We start from the raw sequence: 20000 nt of genomic DNA, 5'->3' as shown, positions 1-20000 counted from the left end.
ACACACGGCGAGGGAGGATACACACACGACGAGGGAAGATACACACAAGGGGTAGGGCACAAACACAGGCAAGGGGGGAGGAAGGACACACAAAAGACAAAGGAAAACACACAACCGGAAACACACACACACACATTTAACAAGTAATGGGAGCATTGGGGCGCAAACCGCATACACACATTCACACACATGAGAGTGAGGAATGGATGGGTTGTGCGGTTGCAAAGGAAGACAAAAAGTACAGAAGGACAGATGGACAAGAAGAGAGGAAGAGGAACACAGAAAAAAAGGATAAAAATGTTCAAACCTCAAAGTAGTAGCAATGGACAACAAGTCAGAATACAAAGATCATGACAGAATGCAGTGACAGAGAAACGCAAGTGAGAGGAAGTAGAGCAGAGAGAGAGAGAGTGAATGAAAGAGAGGGAGCAGTGAGAGAAAGTGAGAAAACAAAGAGCAAAGAGGAGGCAGAGGAACTGCTTAACAATATAGCTAACACTGATTAATAAGAATGTACAGTGAGACAGACGGGAACTGCCAGGACCAACTGTTTCTCTCCCCCCAGCGTGTGTGTCTGTGTGTGTGTGTTTTCTGTTCATGACCTATTTCAGTGATGATTAGTTCGTGTGGGTGTTTGGGACAGGCCAGTCTAAACAGCTTGTTGAGGTCTTCTGCTAATGGCCAGTCTGGGGGCCCTGGTCATTACCAATAGGCCTCAGTGGCTCAGTGCTAGAACCATGATACAGATGTGTCTGGACAGTAATAAAGTCATGGTTCGGGCAGAGTGAGTCAAGTTGGTTTTGTGTGTGTGTTTGAATGTGTTGAATGCTCTATGTCTGTGTTGAAAGCGATGTGCGCATTGAAAGAAGTGTTTTTTATTGATATCGCTGTGCGTGTATAAATGTGTGTGTGTGTGTGTGTGTGTGTGTTGGGGGAACTGTGCTGAGGGTTGTTTAGTGCTGACTCAATGTGAAGCTTCATTGACTCATGGAGTGCTTTCCCTCACATCCGAAACCAGCCGCAGACTGGTGTGTGTGTGTGTGTGTGTGTGTGTGTGTGTGTGTGTGTGTGTGTGTGTGTGTGTGTGTGTGTGTGTGTGTGTGTGTGTGTGTGTGTGTGTGTGTGTGTGTGTGTGTGTGTGTGTGTGTGTGTGTGTGTGTGTGTGTGTGTGTTGGGGGAACTGTGCTGAGGGTTGTTTAGTGCTGACTCAATGTGAAGCTTCATTGACTCATGGAGTGCTTTCCCTCACATCCGAAACCAGCCGCAGACTGGTGTGTGTGTGTGTGTGTGTGTGTGTGTGTGTGTGTGTGTGTGTGTGTGTGTGTGTGTGTGTGTGTGTGTGTGTGTGTGTGTGTGTGTGTGTGTGTGTGTGTGTGTGTGTGTGTGTGTGTGTGTGTGTGTGTGTGTGTGTGTGTGTGTGTGTGTGTGTGTGTGTGTAGTGCAGTGTGTGTGTGAAATACTCTCAGAGTACTTGTCCTCTCAGAGGAAGCCAGGCAATGAGGCTACTGAGGGCAGACAGGGAGAGAACACAGCTAGACCATTAAAGAGAGGCTTGCTGCTGCTGCTGCTGCTGATGTGTGCGTGTGTGTGTGTGTGTGTGTATTGCTCAGTGCAGACTGATGGGGCAGTATGTAGTGTGGCTATGCTACATTAGCCTCCCAGCACATCTCAATGCCTTAGTGCCATCCACAGAAATACACTAAAACTAATGGCAAGTTGTCCTATTAGCATGGGGATGGAGGAAATGTGTGTGTGTGTGTGTGTGTCAGTTTGTGTAAGTATATGTTTTTGTGAGTGTGTGTGTGTGTGTGTGTGTGTGTGTGTGTGTGTGTGTGTGTGTGTGTGTGTGTGTGTGTGTGTGTGTGTGTGTGTGTGTGTGTGTGTGTGTGTGTGTGTGTGTGTGTGTGTGTGTGTGTGTGTGTGTGTGTGTAAGTGTATGTTTCTGTGAGTGTGTGTGTGTGTCAGTGTGTGTAAGTGTATGTTTCTGTGAGTGTGTGTGTGTGTCTGTCAATCTCTCTGTTTGTGAGGCCCATTTAAGCAGAAGCGTACTGCACCAAAAGGTTCAGTGTTTGCATGGGGATGGGACCGATGTGCATTGTGTGCATGTGTGTGTCTGAGGGATCTTGTCCTTGGGTGTTGTTCTCTCTGTGCATGTGTGTATGTCCTCTGCGTGTGTGTGTCTTCTGCATGTGTGTGTCCTCTGTGTGTGTGTATGTCCTTTGTGTGTGTATGTTAACTGGCTTAATACCCATAGCGGCTCCGGGAAACAAGCCAATCTAGACCGCAGATAGAGAACTATACCATTAACCCTTATATAGAGAACTATACCATTAACCCTCAGATAGATAACTATACCATTAACCCTCATATAGAGAACTATACCATTAACCCTCAGATAGAGAACTATACCATTAACCCTCAGATAGAGAACTATACCATTAACCCTCATATAGAGAACTATACCATTAACCCTCAGATAGAGAACTATACCATTAACCCCTAGAGAGAGAACTATACCATTAACCCTCATATAGAGAACTATACCATTAACCCTCAGATAGAGAACTATACCATTAACCCTCATATAGAGAACTATACCATTAACCCCTAGAGAGAGAACTATACCATTAACCCTCATATAGAGAACTATACCATTAACCCTCATATAGAGAACTATACCATTAACCCTCATATAGAGAACTATACCATTAACCCCTAGAGAGAGAACTATACCATTAACCCTCATATAGAGAACTATACCATTAACCCTCATATAGAGAACTATAACATTAACCCTCATATAGAGAACTATACCATTAACCCTCATATAGAGAACTATACCATTAACCCTCATATAGAGAACTATACCATTAACCCCTAGAGAGAGAACTATACCATTAACCCTCATATAGAGAACTATACCATTAACCCTCATATAGAGAACTATACCATTAACCCTCATATAGAGAACTATACCATTAACCCCTAGAGAGAGAACTATACCATTAACCCTCATATAGAGAACTATACCATTAACCCTCATATAGAGAACTATACCATTAACCCTCATATAGAGAACTATACCATTAACCCTCATATAGAGAACTATACCATTAACCCCTAGAGAGAGAACTATACCATTAACCCTCATATAGAGAACTATACCATTAACCCTCATATAGAGAACTATACCATTAACCTCATATAGAGAACTATACCATTAACCCTCATATAGAGAACTATACCATTAACCCCTAGAGAGAGAACTATACCATTAACCCTAAATAGAGAACTATACCATTAACCCTTATAGAGAACTATAACATTAATTTAGAGAATTACCATTTAATATAGAGAACTATACCATTAACCCTCATATAGAGAACTATACCATTAACCCCTAGAGAGAGAACTATACCATTAACCCTCATATAGAGAACTATACCATTAACCCTCAGATAGAGAACTATACCATTAACCCTCATATAGAGAACTATATCATTAACCCTAGAGAGAGAACTATACCATTAACCCTCATTTAGAGAACTATATCATTAACCCCTAGAGAGAGAACTATACCATTAACCCTCATATAGAGAACTATACCATTAACCCTCATATAGAGAACTATACCATTAACCCTCAGATAGAGAACTATACCATTAACCCTCATATAGAGAACTATACCATTAACCCTCAGATAGAGAACTATACCATTAACCCTCATGTAGAGAACTATATCATTAACCCCTAGAGAGAGAACTATACCATTAACCCTCAGATAGAGAACTATACCATTAACCCCTAGAGAGAGAACTATACCATTAACCCTCAGATAGAGAACTATACCATTAACCCTCAGATAGAGAACTATACCATTAACCCCTAGAGAGAGAACTATACCATTAACCCTCATATAGAGAACTATATCATTAACCCTCAGATAGAGAACTATATCATTAACCCTCAGATAGAGAACTATACCATTAACCCTCATATAGAGAACTATACCATTAACCCTCATATAGAGAACTATACCATTAACCCTCATATAGAGAACTATACCATTAACCCTCATATAGAGAACTATACCATTAACCCTCAGATAGAGAACTATACCATTAACCCTCATATAGAGAACTATACCATTAACCCTCAGATAGAGAACTATACCATTAACCCTCAGATAGAGAACTATACCATTAACCCTCAGATAGAGAACTATACCATTAACCCTCAGATAGAGAACTATACCATTAACCCCTAGAGAGAGAACTATATCATTAACCCTCATATAGAGAACTATATCATTAACCCCTAGAGAGAGAACTATACCATTAACCCTCATATAGAGAACTATATCATTAACCCCTAGAGAGATAACTATACCATTAACCCTCATGTAGAGAACTATACCATTAACCCTCATATAGAGAACTATACCATTAACCCTCAGATAGAGAACTATACCATTAACCCTCATATAGAGAACTATATCATTAACCCCTAGAGAGAGAACTATACCATTAACACTCAGATAGAGAACTATACCATTAACCCTCAGATAGAGAACTATACCATTAACCCTCATATAGAGAACTATACCATTAACCCCTAGAGAGAGAACTATACCATTAACCCTCATATAGAGAACTATACCATTAACCCTCATATAGATAACTATACCATTAACCTTCAGATAGAGAACTATACCATTAACCCTCATATAGAGAACTATACCATTAACCCTCAGAGAGAGAACTATACCATTAACCCCTAGAGAGAGAACTATACCATTAACCCTCAGAGAGAGAACTATACTATTAACCCTCAGATAGAGAACTATACCATTAACCCTCATATAGAGAACTATACCATTAACCCTCATACAGAGAACTATACCATTAACCCTCATATAGAGAATTATACCATTAACCCTCATATAGAAAACTATACCATTAACCCTCAGAGAGAGAACTATACTATTAACCCTCAGATAGAGAACTATACCATTAACCCTCATATAGAGAACTATACCATTAACCCTCATATAGAGAACTATACCATTAACCCTCAGATAGAGAACTATACCATTAACCCTCATATAGAGAACTATACCATTAACCCTCATATAGAGAACTATACCATTAACCCTCAGATAGAGAACTATACCATTAACCCTCAGATAGAGAACTATACCATTAACCCTCAGATAGAGAACTATACCATTAACCCTCAGATAGAGAACTATACCATTAACCCCTAGAGAGAGAACTATACCATTAACCCTCATATAGAGAACTATATCATTAACCCCTAGAGAGAGAACTATACCATTAACCCTCATATAGAGAACTATATCATTAACCCCTAGAGAGAGAACTATACCATTAACCCTCATGTAGAGAACTATACCATTAACCCTCATATAGAGAACTATACCATTAACCCTCAGATAGAGAACTATACCATTAACCCTCATATAGAGAACTATATCATTAACCCCTAGAGAGAGAACTATACCATTAACACTCAGATAGAGAACTATACCATTAACCCTCAGATAGAGAACTATACCATTAACCCTCATATAGAGAACTATACCATTAACCCCTAGAGAGAGAACTATACCATTAACCCTCATATAGAGAACTATACCATTAACCCTCATATAGATAACTATACCATTAACCTTCAGATAGAGAACTATACCATTAACCCTCATATAGAGAACTATACCATTAACCCTCAGAGAGAGAACTATACCATTAACCCCTAGAGAGAGAACTATACCATTAACCCTCAGAGAGAGAACTATACCATTAACCCTCAGATAGAGAACTATACCATTAACCCTCATATAGAGAACTATACCATTAACCCTCATACAGAGAACTATACCATTAACCCTCATATAGAGAATTATACCATTAACCCTCATATAGAAAACTATACCATTAACCCTCAGATAGAGAACTATACCATTAACCCTCATATAGAGAACTATACCATTAACCCTCATATAGAGAACTATACCATTAACCCTCATATAGAGAACTATACCATTAACCCTCATATAGAGAACTATACCATTAACCCTCAGATAGAGAACTATACCATTAACCCTCATATAGAGAACTATACCATTAACCTCCAGAGCACCTAGCAACTAGATTGATTTGACATCACAGGACAATGGAGAGAAGAGAGAGAAGCGAGAGATCAAATCAATTTGCAGGGAAATGAAAGCATGGATTTAGCTGGGAGGACATTGAAATCTCTGCTCATTGGATTAGTACCAATGGCAAATCACCGCTGATGAAATTACAGACCAGGGAGTAGAGGAAACCACTCTACTGTATTGTGTGTGTGTGTTGTGTCCCTGTGTGTGTGTATCTGTGTTGATGCATGTGTGTGTGTATCTGTGTCGATGCATGTGTGTGTGTGTATATGCCCATACATATGTGTGTGTGTGTGTGTGTGTGTGTGTGTGTGTGTGTGTGTGTGTGTGTGTGTGTGTGTGTGTGTGTGTGTGTGTGTGTGTGTGTGTGTGTGTGTGTGTGTGTGTGTGTGTGTGTGTGTGTGTGTGTGTATGTTCCTGCAATGCCTCTGTAGAGTCAAAATAGACTGAGTGGTATTTATGTCATTGATGTTGACATCCTTGATGTTTGAGTCTCTACAGACCATGGTAAATGAAAATGTGTAGGAATATTTGTATAATAATGTCAAGAATGGTTGTCTCCTCTGAGTGTAAAAAGCCTCTATACTCGCTCATTAACATACTGTATGTGAAGAGTTAAAGGCTTATAACTGCAGTTGTCGGTCTATGGTGGCCTGAATTGGTTCCCAATCAGAGGCAGCTGTTTATCGTTGTCTCTGATTGGGGATCCTATTTAGGTTGCCATTTTTCCATTTTGGTTTTGTGGGTTTTTGTCTGTGTAGTTGCCTGTCAGCACTCGTGTTATATAGTGTCACGGTCGTTTGGTTATTTTGTTTGATGTTTCTTTATTAAAAGGTGAATGTATTCTTTTCACGCTGCGCCTTGGTCTCATGGTTATGACGGACGTGACAGCAGTCTATTTGTGTGTTCAGGGTTATTTAAAAGAGTTGACATACTCATGGTTTCTCTTTGTCTGCATCTTTGTGGGACTCATCTTTCTCCATAAGATCTCTTACACAGATAAGGATGCAGGAACCATAGAAATAGAATCACTAGAGAGACACCCATTGACCTGATTCATGTTTATAGTCACTCTATTTATATTGCGGGAACAAGTAAATATTGTATACGCATAATCAAATCATCCCAAAACAGTGAAGAGTCCTTGCCCCTCCAGGTAGATGCTGAGCATTGAATGTAGATGGTTGTGGACACATATTTTGCAGATGTTATTGCAGGTGCAGTGAAACGCTTATGGTTCTGGCTCCAACAATGCATTAATACAACAATACAAATGCAAAACATGAACTAAGAAATGAATGGTCCATGCATGGTGTGTGTTGGTGTGAGACAGGCAGACTGTTCTAGTTTTATAGTTCTAGGTCTGGTCTACCTACCCAGCTCTTTGCTTTTTAGACTTGTCCGAGATGCCATCTCGAGACATGAGCTTGTTGAAGACCACAATACCAATCAGCATGTTCACCTAGAGAGAGAGAGAGAGAGAGAGAGAGAGAGAGAGAGAGAGAGAGAGAGAGACAGACAGACAGACAGACAGACAGACAGACAGACAGACAGACAGACAGACAGACAGACAGACAGACAGACAGACAGACAGACAGACAGACAGACAGACAGACAGACAGACAGACAGACAGACAGACAGACAGACAGACAAAGAGAGAGAGAGAGAGAGAGAGAGAGAGAGAGTAATAATCAGATTCATGTCCAGTTTTATTGTCATTTGACTCAGGCTTCTTGACAAGGCTCTGAAATCACTATAATCAATGGACAGGGTGATGTAGTAGAAGTGGGCAGATTGTGTCTTGAGTCTCCGCCCCTCTGTTCCGACCATGTCCTGTTTAGGACAGAGGGGGTCTATTACGCATCCTTACAGCTGTGATCCCTGATCCACTGATTCACAATACACACACACACACATGCACCCAGCCACTCATTCACACATGCAAACAGACATACCCCAGCCAAGCAGCACTTTTCCATTCGGAAATCCTGCCCATCTGGGAGATTTTCCACATCAGTGACATGTCACTCTTAATCCTGATCCTGTTTGCTCCCCCTCTCTACTGCTCCCCCTCTCTACTCCTTCCCCTCTCTACTCCTCCCCCTCTCTACTCCTCCCCCTCTCTACTCCTTCCCCTCTCTACTCCTCCCCTCTCTACTCCTCCCCCTCTCTACTCCACCCCCTCTCTACTCCTCCCCCTCTCTACTCCTCTCCCTCCACTCTCTCCCTTCTCTCTTTCTTTCACTTTCTCACCTGACCCTAACCTTGTCCTACGAAATTGAATCCCTTGTCTCTCTTCATGTCAGTCTACTCCCACTGCCTGACATAGAAAAGCTTGTTTATTCACCTTGAGAAAAGAAAGGAGTTTAGAAAGGAGATTAGTGACCTTTACTCCGCGACCTCCGTCTGTTTTCTGATTGAATGTTTTTCCATACTAACCTTCGTTTTGACTGCATTGATACAGCAGAAACATTTATTTTTCATTTCTTGTCTTTCGATAGTAATCTATATCTCTACGGCACTGAGCACTTCATTGATCTCTCATTTTCAACCATGAATCTGCACTGATTTGTTTTAGATGTTCATGTCTTCCATGTTGTTTGATGCTTTCATCTTTCCTTCCTGTTGACATTCCCGTCATGTCCGGCCCCGTTACCGTGGGAGACGCCGATCTCCAGCCCCATTATTTGCCGAAGGCTAGATTTATTATTTTCTTCATTAATTAGACGGTCATCCTGGGGGAGGCCTGTGTTCCTCTGATGTACCCCTCTCAATTACATCTGTTTGTTTGAGGGGCTACCCGAACACAACACGAGGTGAGCAGGGACAAACAGTAGCTATAGATGTACACACACACATTGCAAACAACTGGTTTGTCACAAACACATATACCCACATGCACATACACACACACCGACCCACATACACACACACAGTTGTAATATAGTGCCTGTGTTCATCTAGATAATTGATAGTGTGCGTATTGACACAGGAACTCCCGCAAGCTGCCGTCACTAATCCTACAAAGAAGCATAAGGTAGAGATATCTGTTATTAACACAGCCACAGAGGCATTCTACTCTCTGCAAAGTAGAATATTGTTATTGTTTTAATAAAGGCTTATCAACTAAATATAGAGGTGTACCTTGGAGTTTTAGAAGGATTACCAGGAGAACCACTGCTTCCAATGAACATCTTTCTACCTATTTTATAACAACTTGCAAGTTGCATAGCACACAAACATCTTGTCACGCCCTGGCCTTAGTTATCTTTGTTTTCTTTATTATTTTGGTTAGGCCAGGGTGTGGCATGGGTGATTTATGTGTTTTTATCTTGTCTAGGGGTTTTTGTATATTTATGGGGTTGTGTTCTTTAAGGTGTCTAGGTAAGTCTATGGTTGCCTTGATTGGTTCTCAATCAGAGGCAGGTGTTTATCGTTGTCTCTGATTGGGAGCCATATTTAGGCAGCCATATTCTTTGGGTATTTTGTGGGTGATTGTTTCCTGTCTTTGTGTGTTATGCACCAGTTAGGACTGTTATGGTTTTCACATTTATTGTTTTGTAGTTTGTTCATGTTTGAGTTTTCTTATTAAATAACCATGAACTATAACCACGCTGCGTTTTGGTCCGCCTCTCCTTCCCAGGAAGAAAGCTGTGACACATCTATACAATTTTCTCTTAGTACTGTATTGACTCTGATAAATCTACTGTATCTATGCCTAAAGAAGTGAACTCATGCTTTACAGTAATGGAAAGGTTGAAAAGGCTGAAGGAGGGTTCTAAGTACCAAAACACAGTTAGTCAAACAATGAACAAGTCAATCATGTTTAGCCCTCAACATAGGGATGCCAGTGAGGCACGGTAGAATGTGAAGAGACAGCTAGGAGATAGGATTGTGTTTAGCCCTCAACATAGGGATGCCAGTGAGGCACGGTAGAATGTGAAGAGACAGCTAGGAGATAGGATTGTGTTTAGCCCTCAACATAGGGATGCCAGTGAGGCACGGTAGAATGTGAAGAGACAGCTAGGAGATAGGATTGTGTTTAGCCCTTAACATAGGGATGCCAGTGAGGCACAGTAGAATGTGAAGAGACAGCTAGGAGATAGGATTGTGTTTAGCCCTTAACATAGGGATGCCAGTGAGGCACGGTAGAATGTGAAGAGACAGCTAGGAGATAGGATTGTGTTTAGCCCTCAACATGGGGATGCCAGTGAGGCACGGTAGAATGTGAAGAGACAGCTAGGAGATAGGATTGTGTTTAGCCTTTAACATAGGGATGCCAGTGAGGCACGGTAGAATGTGAAGAGACAGCTAGGAGATAGGATTGTGTTTAGCCCTCAACATGGGGATGCCAGTGAGGCACGGTAGAATGTGAAGAGACAGCTAGGAGATAGGATTGTGTTTAGCCCTCAACATGGGGATGCCAGTGAGGCACGGTAGAATGTGAAGAGACAGCTAGGAGATAGGATTGTGTTTAGCCCTCAACATGGAGATGCCAGTGAGGCACGGTAGAATGTGAAGAGACAGCTAGGAGATAGGATTGTGTTTAGGCCTCAACATGGGGATGCCAGTGAGGCACGGTAGAATGTGAAGAGACAGCTAGGAGATAGGATTGTGTTTAGCCCTCAACATGGGGATGCCAGTGAGGCACGGTAGAATGTGAAGAGACAGCTAGGAGATAGGATTGTGTTTAGCCCTCAACATGGGGATGCCAGTGAGGCACGGTAGAATGTGAAGAGACAGCTAGGAGATAGGATTGTGTTTAGGCCTCAACATGGGGATGCCAGTGAGGCACGGTAGAATGTGAAGAGACAGCTAGGAGATAGGGTTGTGTTTAGCCCTCAACATGGGGATGCCAGTGAGGCACGGTAGAATGTGAAGAGACAGCTAGGAGATAGGATTGTGTTTAGGCCTCAACATGGGGATGCCAGTGAGGCACGGTAGAATGTGAAGAGACAGCTAGGAGATAGGATTGTGTTTAGGCCTCAACATGGGGATGCCAGTGAGGCACGGTAGAATGTGAAGAGACAGCTAGGAGATAGGATTGTGTTTAGGCCTCAACATGGGGATGCCAGTGAGGCACGGTAGAATGTGAAGAGACAGCTAGGAGATAGGATTGTGTTTAGGCCTCAACATAGGGATGCCAGTGAGGCACGGTAGAATGTGAAGAGACAGCTAGGAGATAGGATTGTGTTTAGGCCTCAACATAGGGATGCCAGTGAGGCACGGTAGAATGTGAAGAGACAGCTAGGAGATAGGGTTGTGTTTAGCCCTCAACATGGGGATGCCAGTGAGGCACGGTAGAATGTGAAGAGACAGCTAGGAGATAGGATTGTGTTTAGGCCTCAACATGGGGATGCCAGTGAGGCACGGTAGAATGTGAAGAGACAGCTAGGAGATAGGATTGTGTTTAGGCCTCAACATGGGGATGCCAGTGAGGCACGGTAGAATGTGAAGAGACAGCTAGGAGATAGGATTGTGTTTAGGCCTCAACATAGGGATGCCAGTGAGGCACGGTAGAATGTGAAGAGACAGCTAGGAGATAGGATTGTGTTTAGCCCTCAACATGGGGATGCCAGTGAGGCACGGTAGAATGTGAAGAGACAGCTAGGAGATAGGATTGTGTTTAGCCCTCAACATGGGGATGCCAGTGAGGCACGGTAGAATGTGAAGAGACAGCTAGGAGATGGCACATTGGAGAATGCTTTCTCTGTAAATGTAATTGTTGTCTGACACAGGAAACTCTGATAGAAACCACTAGTGACAAATAAACAAATGAATGACTTTCTGGTGTTTATCTTCCTCCTGTCCTGCAGTGATGGGAGCCTGATAAGGACCTAGAGTGGTAAAAAGTTGCTACGGTATGTCAACCCTCAGGGGCCATCTAAACCATATGTAGTTCTGACCCCTTCCTGATCTGTACGACAGGCATAACAAATAGCTAAAGGGAGGATGATAAGTTCAGAGGCGGGATAAAGCCTGCCGACAGAGAGCCAGAATGACCAATGAGAACAGGGATAAAAGTGGGTACCCACCAATACGATGACGGCTGCAGGACCGACAAAGGCGTAGAGAAGTCCGCCCTCCAAGGACAGCCAACAACTAAAAGAAGAGAGAGAGAGAAAAAAGCATTATTATGAATGTAAAACTTCTTTAGCGCATAAGCCCTGTTCTGTCAAATGTATTTTTGTCTGTGTTTAATGACTAGTACCTATGTGTGAGAACCACTTTGCTATTTGTCTTTAGGGGTCCCTAAGACTTCCAATGCAGGCAATTAAACCCTGTATTTACTTAGGGGATTAACATTCATACCCCTTGACTCATTTAACATTTTTTTGTGTTACAGCCTGAATTCAAAACATATAAAATATATTTTTCTACTCTCATCTACACACAATAACTGATAATGACAAAGTCAAAACATGTTTTTAGAAATGTATGCAAATGTATTAATAATGAAATACGTAAATATCTCATTTACAAAGGTATTCAGACCCCTGAATACATGTTAGAATCACCTTCTGGCAGTGATTAGAGCTGTGAGTCGTTCTGGGTAAGTCTCTAAGAGCTTTGCACACCTGGATTGTACAATATTGGCACATTATTATTTTCTAAATTCTTCAAGCTCTGTCAAGTTGGTTGTTCGTCATTGCTAGACAGCCATTTTCAAGTCTTGCCTTAGATTTTCAAGTTGATTTAAGTTCAAACTGTAACTAGGCCACTCAGGAACTTTCAATGTCATCTCGGTAAGCAACTCCAGTGTATATTTGGCCTTGTGTTTTAGGTTATTGTCCTGCTGAAAGGTGAATTTGTCTTCCAGTGTCTGTTGGTTTTCCTTTAGGATTTTGCCTGTGCTAAGCTCTATTCCATTTATTTTTATCCCCAAAAAACTCCCTAGTCATTGCCGATGACAAGCAGCCGCCACCATGCTTGAAAATACGAAGAGTGGTACTCAGTGATGTGTTGTGTTGGATTCACACCAAAGATGATGCTTTGTATTCAGAACATAACGTACATTTCTTAGTCACCTTTTCTGCAGTTTTACTTTTGTACCTAACTGCAAACAGGATGCATGTTTTGACATGTTTTATTCTGTACAGGCTTCCATCTTTTCACTCTGCCATTTAGGTTGGTAATTGTGAAGATACTACAATGTTGTTGAACTATTCTCAGTTTTCTCCTATCACAGCCATTCAACTCTGTCGCTCTTTTGAAGTTACCATTGGCATCATGGTGAAATCCCTGAGCGGTTTCCTTCCTCTCCGGCAACTGAGTTAGGAAGGAAGCCTGTATCTTTGTAGTGACTGGGTGTATTGATACATCATCCACAGTGTAATTAATAACTATGCTTAAAGGGTATTCAATTTAACCAATCTACCAATAGGTTCCCTTCTTAGCGAGGAATTGGAAGACCTACCTGATCTTTGTGGATGGACCAGTGTTTGAAATTCACTGCATGACTGAGGGACATTTGTACGTGTGGGATACAGAGATGAGGTAGTCATTCAAAAATCATATTAAACACTATTATTGCACAATGAGTCCATGCAACTTATTATATGACTTGTTAAGCAAATGTTTACTAAACTTATTTAGGCTTGCCATAAAAAAAGCGGTTGGCTACTTATTGACTCAAGACATTTGAGCTTTTAATTTTGTAAAAACATAATTCCACTTAGACATTATGGGTTAGGCCAGTGTAGGCCAGTGTAGGCCAGTGTAGGCCAGTGTAGGCCAGTGTAGAGCAGTGTAGGCCAGTGTAGAGCAGTGTAGGCCAGTGTAGGCCAGTGTAGGCCAGTGTAGGCCAGTGTAGAGCAGTGTAGGCCAGTGTAGAGCAGTGTAGGCCAGTGTAGGCCAGTGTAGAGCAGTGTAGGCCAGTGTAGGCCAGTGTAGGCCAGTGTAGGCCAGTGTAGAGCAGTGTAGGCCAGTCTAGGACATTTTTTATTCCGTCTGTAACACAACAACATGTGGAAAAAGTCAAGAGGTGTGAATTTTCTGAAGGCTCTGTATGTATGACCCAAAGTGCACTGCAAATCACATGACCATACACAACTTGTTGATATCCTTGATCTTTGAGTCTCTAAAGTGCAGGGTAAATGGAAACGTGGGAGTTTTTGTACAGTGGAGTTCAAGTCCTTGGTCTAGATCCAATGAAAGGTCATGCAGGGTCGTCTGCTCGTGCTGTAAAAAGCCTCTTCCCTGGCTCTTTAAAATACTGTATGTGAAGAGTTAAATGTTCACAGCTGCAGTCTATTTGTGTGTGGTGTGTGTGTATCCGTAACCACTCTCAAATTCATAGAGCTATGGATGCAAGGACTGACCACCCAAAGTATAGTTTTAACCGTGGTTTGAGGCTATACAGTGCTTGTTTACATTTACATTGTGTTCTGATGGGGTACGACAGCTGAACTAAGCTAATGGGGCATTTGGAAGTTATATTCTTCTATAATCAATAGGTATATATACATGCATGTTAATTCTCAGTTACCATTGAAAAGTGCACTGCAAATCACATTACCATACTCAGAAACACAGAGTGCTAATGATGAAAAGCCATGTTGGGTATGAGGTTAAGACGTCACAGGTCATAGGCAAAGGGTGAAAGGTGAAAGTGTGTACTCACTAGCTGGGTGTACCGTAACCTCTGGCTCTAGTGAAACCTACTGACACAGCAACTACCAGGGCTGGGAGACCTAAGAGAGAAAGAGAGAGAGATGTATTATCTATTTCACTTGCTTTGGCAATGCAAACATATGTTTCCCATGCCAATAAAGCTCATTGATATTGATTGAATTGAGAGAGAGAGAGAGAGAGGGGGGGGGCGAGAAAGAAAGAAAGGGAAGTGAGAGAGAGAAAGAAAGAAAGAAAGAAAGAAGGAGTGAGTGAGTGAGTGAGTGAGTGAGTGAGTGAGTGAGTGAGTGAGTGAGTGAGTGAGTGAGAGAGAGAGAGAGGGAAGCGGGAGCGGGAGCAGGACCGAGGGAGGGAGAGAGGAAGCAAGAGAGTTGGGAGAAGGGAGATAAAGAAAGAGAGAGAGAGACACACAGGAAAAAGAGAAATAATAGAAATACAAGCGGCAGGTAGAGAGGATGAGAGGAGGAGAGGGTGATGGGGAGAGAGGATGATAGGGATATAGGATGATAGGGAGAGAGAATGATAGGGAGAGAGGATGATAGGAGAATAGAATGTTAGGAGGAGAGGATGATGGGTAGAGGATGATAGGGTAGAGGGTGATGGGGAGAGAGGGTGATGGGAGAGAGAATGATAGTAGGAGAGAATAATAGGAGGATATAATGATGGGAGGAGAGGATGGTAGCAGGAGAGGATGGTAGGGTAGAGGATGATGGGAGAGAGGATGATAGGGGGAGATAGGATGATAGGAGGATGATGGGGAGATAGGATGATAGGAGGATGATGGGGGAGATAGGAGGAGAGGATGATGGGAGAGAGGATGATGGGAGAGAGGATGATATGGGGAGATAGGATGATAGCAGGGCAATGGGGAGAGAGGATGATAAAAGGAGAGGATGATAGGAGGAGAGGACAATTGGAGGAGAGGATGATAGGAGGAGAGGATGATAGGGGGAGATAGGATAACAGGAGGATAATGGGGAGAGAGGATGCTATGAGGAGAGGATGATAGGGGAGAGGATGATAGGAAGAGAGAATGATAAAAGGAGAGGATGATAGGGAGAGAGGATGGTAGGAGGAGAGGATGATAGTGAGAGTGGATGTAGGAGGAGAGGATGATAGGGGGAGAGGATGATGGGGATAGAGGATGATAGGAGGAGAGGATGATAGTGAGAGAGGATGATAGAGGATGATAGGGGAGAGGATGATGGGGATAGAGGATGATAGGAGGAGAGGATGATAGTGAGAGAGGATGATAGAGGATGATAGGGGAGAGGATGATGGGGATAGAGGATGATGGGAGAGAGGATGATGGGGGAGAGAGGATGATACGGGAAGAGGATGATGGGGGAGATAGGAGGAGAGGATGATAGGGGAGAGTGGATGAAATGGGGAGATAGGATGATGGGAGAATGATGGGGAAGAGAGGATGATAGGATGAGAGGATGATTAAAGGAGAGGATGATAAGAGGAAAGGATGATAGGGTGAGATAGGATGATGATAGGGAGAGTGGATGATGGGGAGAGAGGATGATGGGGAGAGAGGGTGATAGGGAGAGAGAGGATGATAAGAGGAGAGGATGATGGGGGAGATAGGATGATAGGAGGAGAGGATGATAGAAGAACAAATATATTTCAGCAAGAGAATAGATGTATCCTCTTGCCAATACATCAACACAATGTGCTATTTTGCAACATTGAAAATGTACTGTAATTTAACTCGGACTTGTAACGTGTGACTGAAATACACATGGACATAATGGGGACTTACCTCCTCTCGTCACTCTCTCTTAGTTAATGGATGTATCTAGGGATGTAACAGGGACTAGCCCGAGGCAGGAGAAGTAGGCCTAGTAAGGATCAGGGTTCACTACTAAGGGTATTACAGCCTTGGTTAACATACTCCGTAGGGTCCCTGTCCAGTGGCTGCTGTTTTCATCTCACTCTACGACAAGAGGATTTCCTTCTGTGATGCATTGTGCTTCCTTGAACCAGTGTGTGTGTGTGTGTGTGTGTGTGTGTGTGTGTGTGTGTGTGTGTGTGTGTGTGTGTGTGTGTGTGTGTGTGTGTGTGTGTGTGTGTGTGTGTGTGTGTGTGTGTGTGTGTGTGTGTGTGTGTGTGTGTGTGTGTGTGTGTGTGTGTGTGTGTGTGTGTGTGTGTGTGTGCATGTGCGTATGTTTGTGAGTGAGATAGAGAAAGTGTTTGTGTGTGTGTCAAAAAATTATGCTGGGTCCTTAATGAGTTTGACTGTAATATTAATGTAATTAACAGAGCTGTGACAATGCCAGCAAATGAACTGCAATTAGAAAATCACACATTACAAAAAGAGATGTGCTGTGGCTGGGTGGGGTGCTAACGTTACATAAATATGATGCCTTTTCAAACACAAATCACACACACACTCCCTCACGACTCTGCACAATCTGCCGTTGTCATGGTGACTGATTTCGATCAGTATTCGAGTTAAAATTGCAACATCTAGGGACGTATCCCTGATAAGTTGTTCTCCCTCCCTCCCTCCCTCCCTCCCTCCCTCCCCCTCCCTCCCTCCCTCCCTCCCTCCCTCCCTTTAATACCGTTTCATGTTTTCTCAATCTATGTGACTTTATGGCATTCATACATCCCAGCATTGCTATGGCTAAATCCCAAATGGCACCCTATTCCTAATTTAGTTCACTACATTTGACCAGAACCCCCTGGTCAAAAGTAGTGCACTGAATATGGAAAATTGTCAAATATAGTGTACTAAATAGGGAATAAGGTGTAATTTGGGACTCTATATCTGCTAAGGGCATCAGTGACTTAATGGATCAGATAGGTGGATGGATAAGGGATAAGAACAGGGGATGAATGGGAGCAGGGATTCCATTGCTTGTAATTGCTAGGTTCTATCTCCCTGGATCTTGCCTCTGTCAGAGGAGATGTTCTCCAATAGCATTTCTTATCCTCTGTCATCTCCTTTAGCAAGGCATGAGGTTGTTGTACAGGAGACGCATTCAACGGGACACTGATTGACTGTACAGTGTGGCAGAATTAAAATGATCAGAATCATTTCCCCACCTAATGTATGTGGATGGGAAGATGGAAGTTATTGTGAACTTTCACCTTTATTCCAGTATGGAGACCCTGTATGGTTGAGATATGTTTGTGTGGGTTTATGTGTGTGTTTATGTTTGTGGTTGTGTGTGTACGTCTGTTTTTATGTTTGTGCATGCCTGTGTGTGTGTGTACCTACCCCAGCCCAGGCACAGGAAGCGTTTGCGTATGAGGCGTGTCCTCATCTTGCCAATCACAGCCAGGTAAGACTGCCACGCCTCTGTCAATACCCAGCAGAACGATGCCAAGAAGAAGAAATGAAGGAAAGCAGCAGTCACAGTACACAGGCCCTGTAGAGAGATAGGGGGGGGGGTGACAGACAGTGATGAAGGTGTAGGAAAGAAGAAACAGATAAAGGAATGAGAAGGTAGGAGTGATAATCATCAACAACAGTTGACAGAACAGAGGTGAGTAGTAATCTACCTAAAATAGTTTGGACACCTGATTGAGGCTCTTCAAAATAATCTACTAGAATAGATAAACAACAGTACAATGTGTAACATGACTAAAACTGAACTGATGGCCAGTGTGTGTGCGTGTGTGTGTGTGTTTGTGTGTGTGTGTGCGTGTGTGTGTGTTCTGTTCTCACCTTGCTGAGTGTCTGGGACTGTCCAACCAGTATCAAGATGTTGGAGGCCAGGATGGAGAGACAAAAATTGACCAAGATGATAGACCTCTCTGAACGAATATACCTGAGAGACAAAGAGAAAGATGCAGAAAGAATGAAAAGAAGAAGAGAAAGAAGGAAGGAGGAAAGATGGGAAACAAAATGTGAAGCGTTGAAGTTGAACTGATGGACTGATTCCTTTCCTGAACATGGTCATGTGTTCATTTTAATTTGACCTTTCTTTAACTAGGCAAGTCAGTAAAGAACAAATTCTTATTTACAATGACGGCCTAGGAACAGTGGGTTAACTGCCTTGTTTAGCTCTGGGATTCGATCTAGCAACCTTTCGGTTACTGGCCCAAAACTCTAACTACTAGGCTCTAACTACTAGGCTCTAACCACTAGGCTCTAACCACTAGGCTCTAACCACTAGGCTCTAACCACTAGGATACCTGCCATCTGCTCTGGATCAGCCTACTGTTGCACTCCTGGTGTCTTTCTCTTCCTCTCTCCATCCCTCCTTCACAATCTCTCTCTCCCTCTCTCTCTCCATCCCTCCTTCACAATCTCTCTCTCCCTCTCTCTCTCCATCCCTCCTTCACAATCTCTCTCTCCATCTCTCTCTCCATCCCTCCTTCACAATCTCTCTCTCCTCCCTCTCTCAATCCCTCCTTCACAATCTCTCTCTCCATCTCTCTCTCCATCCCTCCTTCAGAATCTCTCTCTCAATCCCTCCTTCTCTCTCCATCCCTCCTTCACCTCCTTCTCTCTCCATCTCTCTCTCCATCCCTCCTTCACAATCTCTCTCCCTCCTCTCTCTCTCAATCCCTCCTTCACAATCTCTCTCTCTCCATCCCTCCTTCACAATCTATCTCTCTCCCTCTCTCTCTCCATCCTTCCTTCACAATCGCTCTCTCTCCCTCTCTCTCTGTTCTTCCTTCACAATCTCTCTCTATATTCATCCCTCCCATCCTCTCCCCCCTCTCATGATCACAGTCTCTCGCTCTCTGTCCCTCCTTCATGATCTCTCTCTCCCTCCTTGTCTACCACTGATGTCACTCTCCATATCCCCCCCTCTCTCACACACAGTTAATCTCCCCAGTCTGAGAGTCTGGCTATGCCTTCGCCCATTGGTTCTCCATTAGGCCTAATTGGAGTTTTGGAGTGGACTGCTCCACTGTCGAGCCAACCCGGGATTTTCTCCCTCTGGCCTAATCTCTTATGGTAAGAGTCTGCAAAAACAGGCCTCCTCTAACAGCCCAGAAATAGATTTGTGAAGACTGGCAGTGACTCCGGGGGGTGTAGCACCATGCAGGGATGTGTGGTTGTGTTCCAGAGAAAGTTTTTTCTTCATGTGTGTGTGTGTGCGTAATGCGTGTGCGTGTGTGTGTGTGTGTGTGTGTGTGTGTGTGTGTGTGTGTGTGTGTGTGTGTGTGTGTGTGTGTGTGTGTGTGTGTGTGTGTGTGTGTGTGTGTGTGTGTGTGTGT

General features: G+C 43.1%; 1 protein-coding gene across 12 annotated transcripts in view; it reads right to left on the bottom strand.

Annotated features, from left to right (window-relative positions):
* The window catches only part of LOC124012930 (adhesion G protein-coupled receptor B2-like), a 541176-nt gene that overhangs the window by 90787 nt on the left and 430389 nt on the right, over positions 1 to 20000 (bottom strand). For all 12 annotated transcript variants that reach the window (XR_006834797.1, XM_046326992.1, XM_046326996.1 and 9 more), the window contains 5 exons: positions 18496 to 18598; positions 18046 to 18196; positions 14806 to 14875; positions 12218 to 12284; positions 7558 to 7643 (listed from right to left, as the gene is read on the bottom strand). Coding sequence is in view for 11 of the 12 variants with exons in the window: in XM_046326992.1 (XP_046182948.1) it covers positions 7558 to 7643; positions 12218 to 12284; positions 14806 to 14875; positions 18046 to 18196; positions 18496 to 18598 (477 nt within the window). In the remaining variant the exon portion in view is untranslated. The remainder of the gene's footprint in view (positions 1 to 7557; positions 7644 to 12217; positions 12285 to 14805; positions 14876 to 18045; positions 18197 to 18495; positions 18599 to 20000) is intronic.

The sequence above is a fragment of the Oncorhynchus gorbuscha genome, linkage group LG24 (genome assembly GCF_021184085.1).
Source record: "Oncorhynchus gorbuscha isolate QuinsamMale2020 ecotype Even-year linkage group LG24, OgorEven_v1.0, whole genome shotgun sequence".
Taxonomy (NCBI): domain Eukaryota; kingdom Metazoa; phylum Chordata; class Actinopteri; order Salmoniformes; family Salmonidae; genus Oncorhynchus; species Oncorhynchus gorbuscha.
Note: the sequence above shows the minus strand (reverse complement) of the source record. Positions and strands in the feature narration are given on the sequence as shown.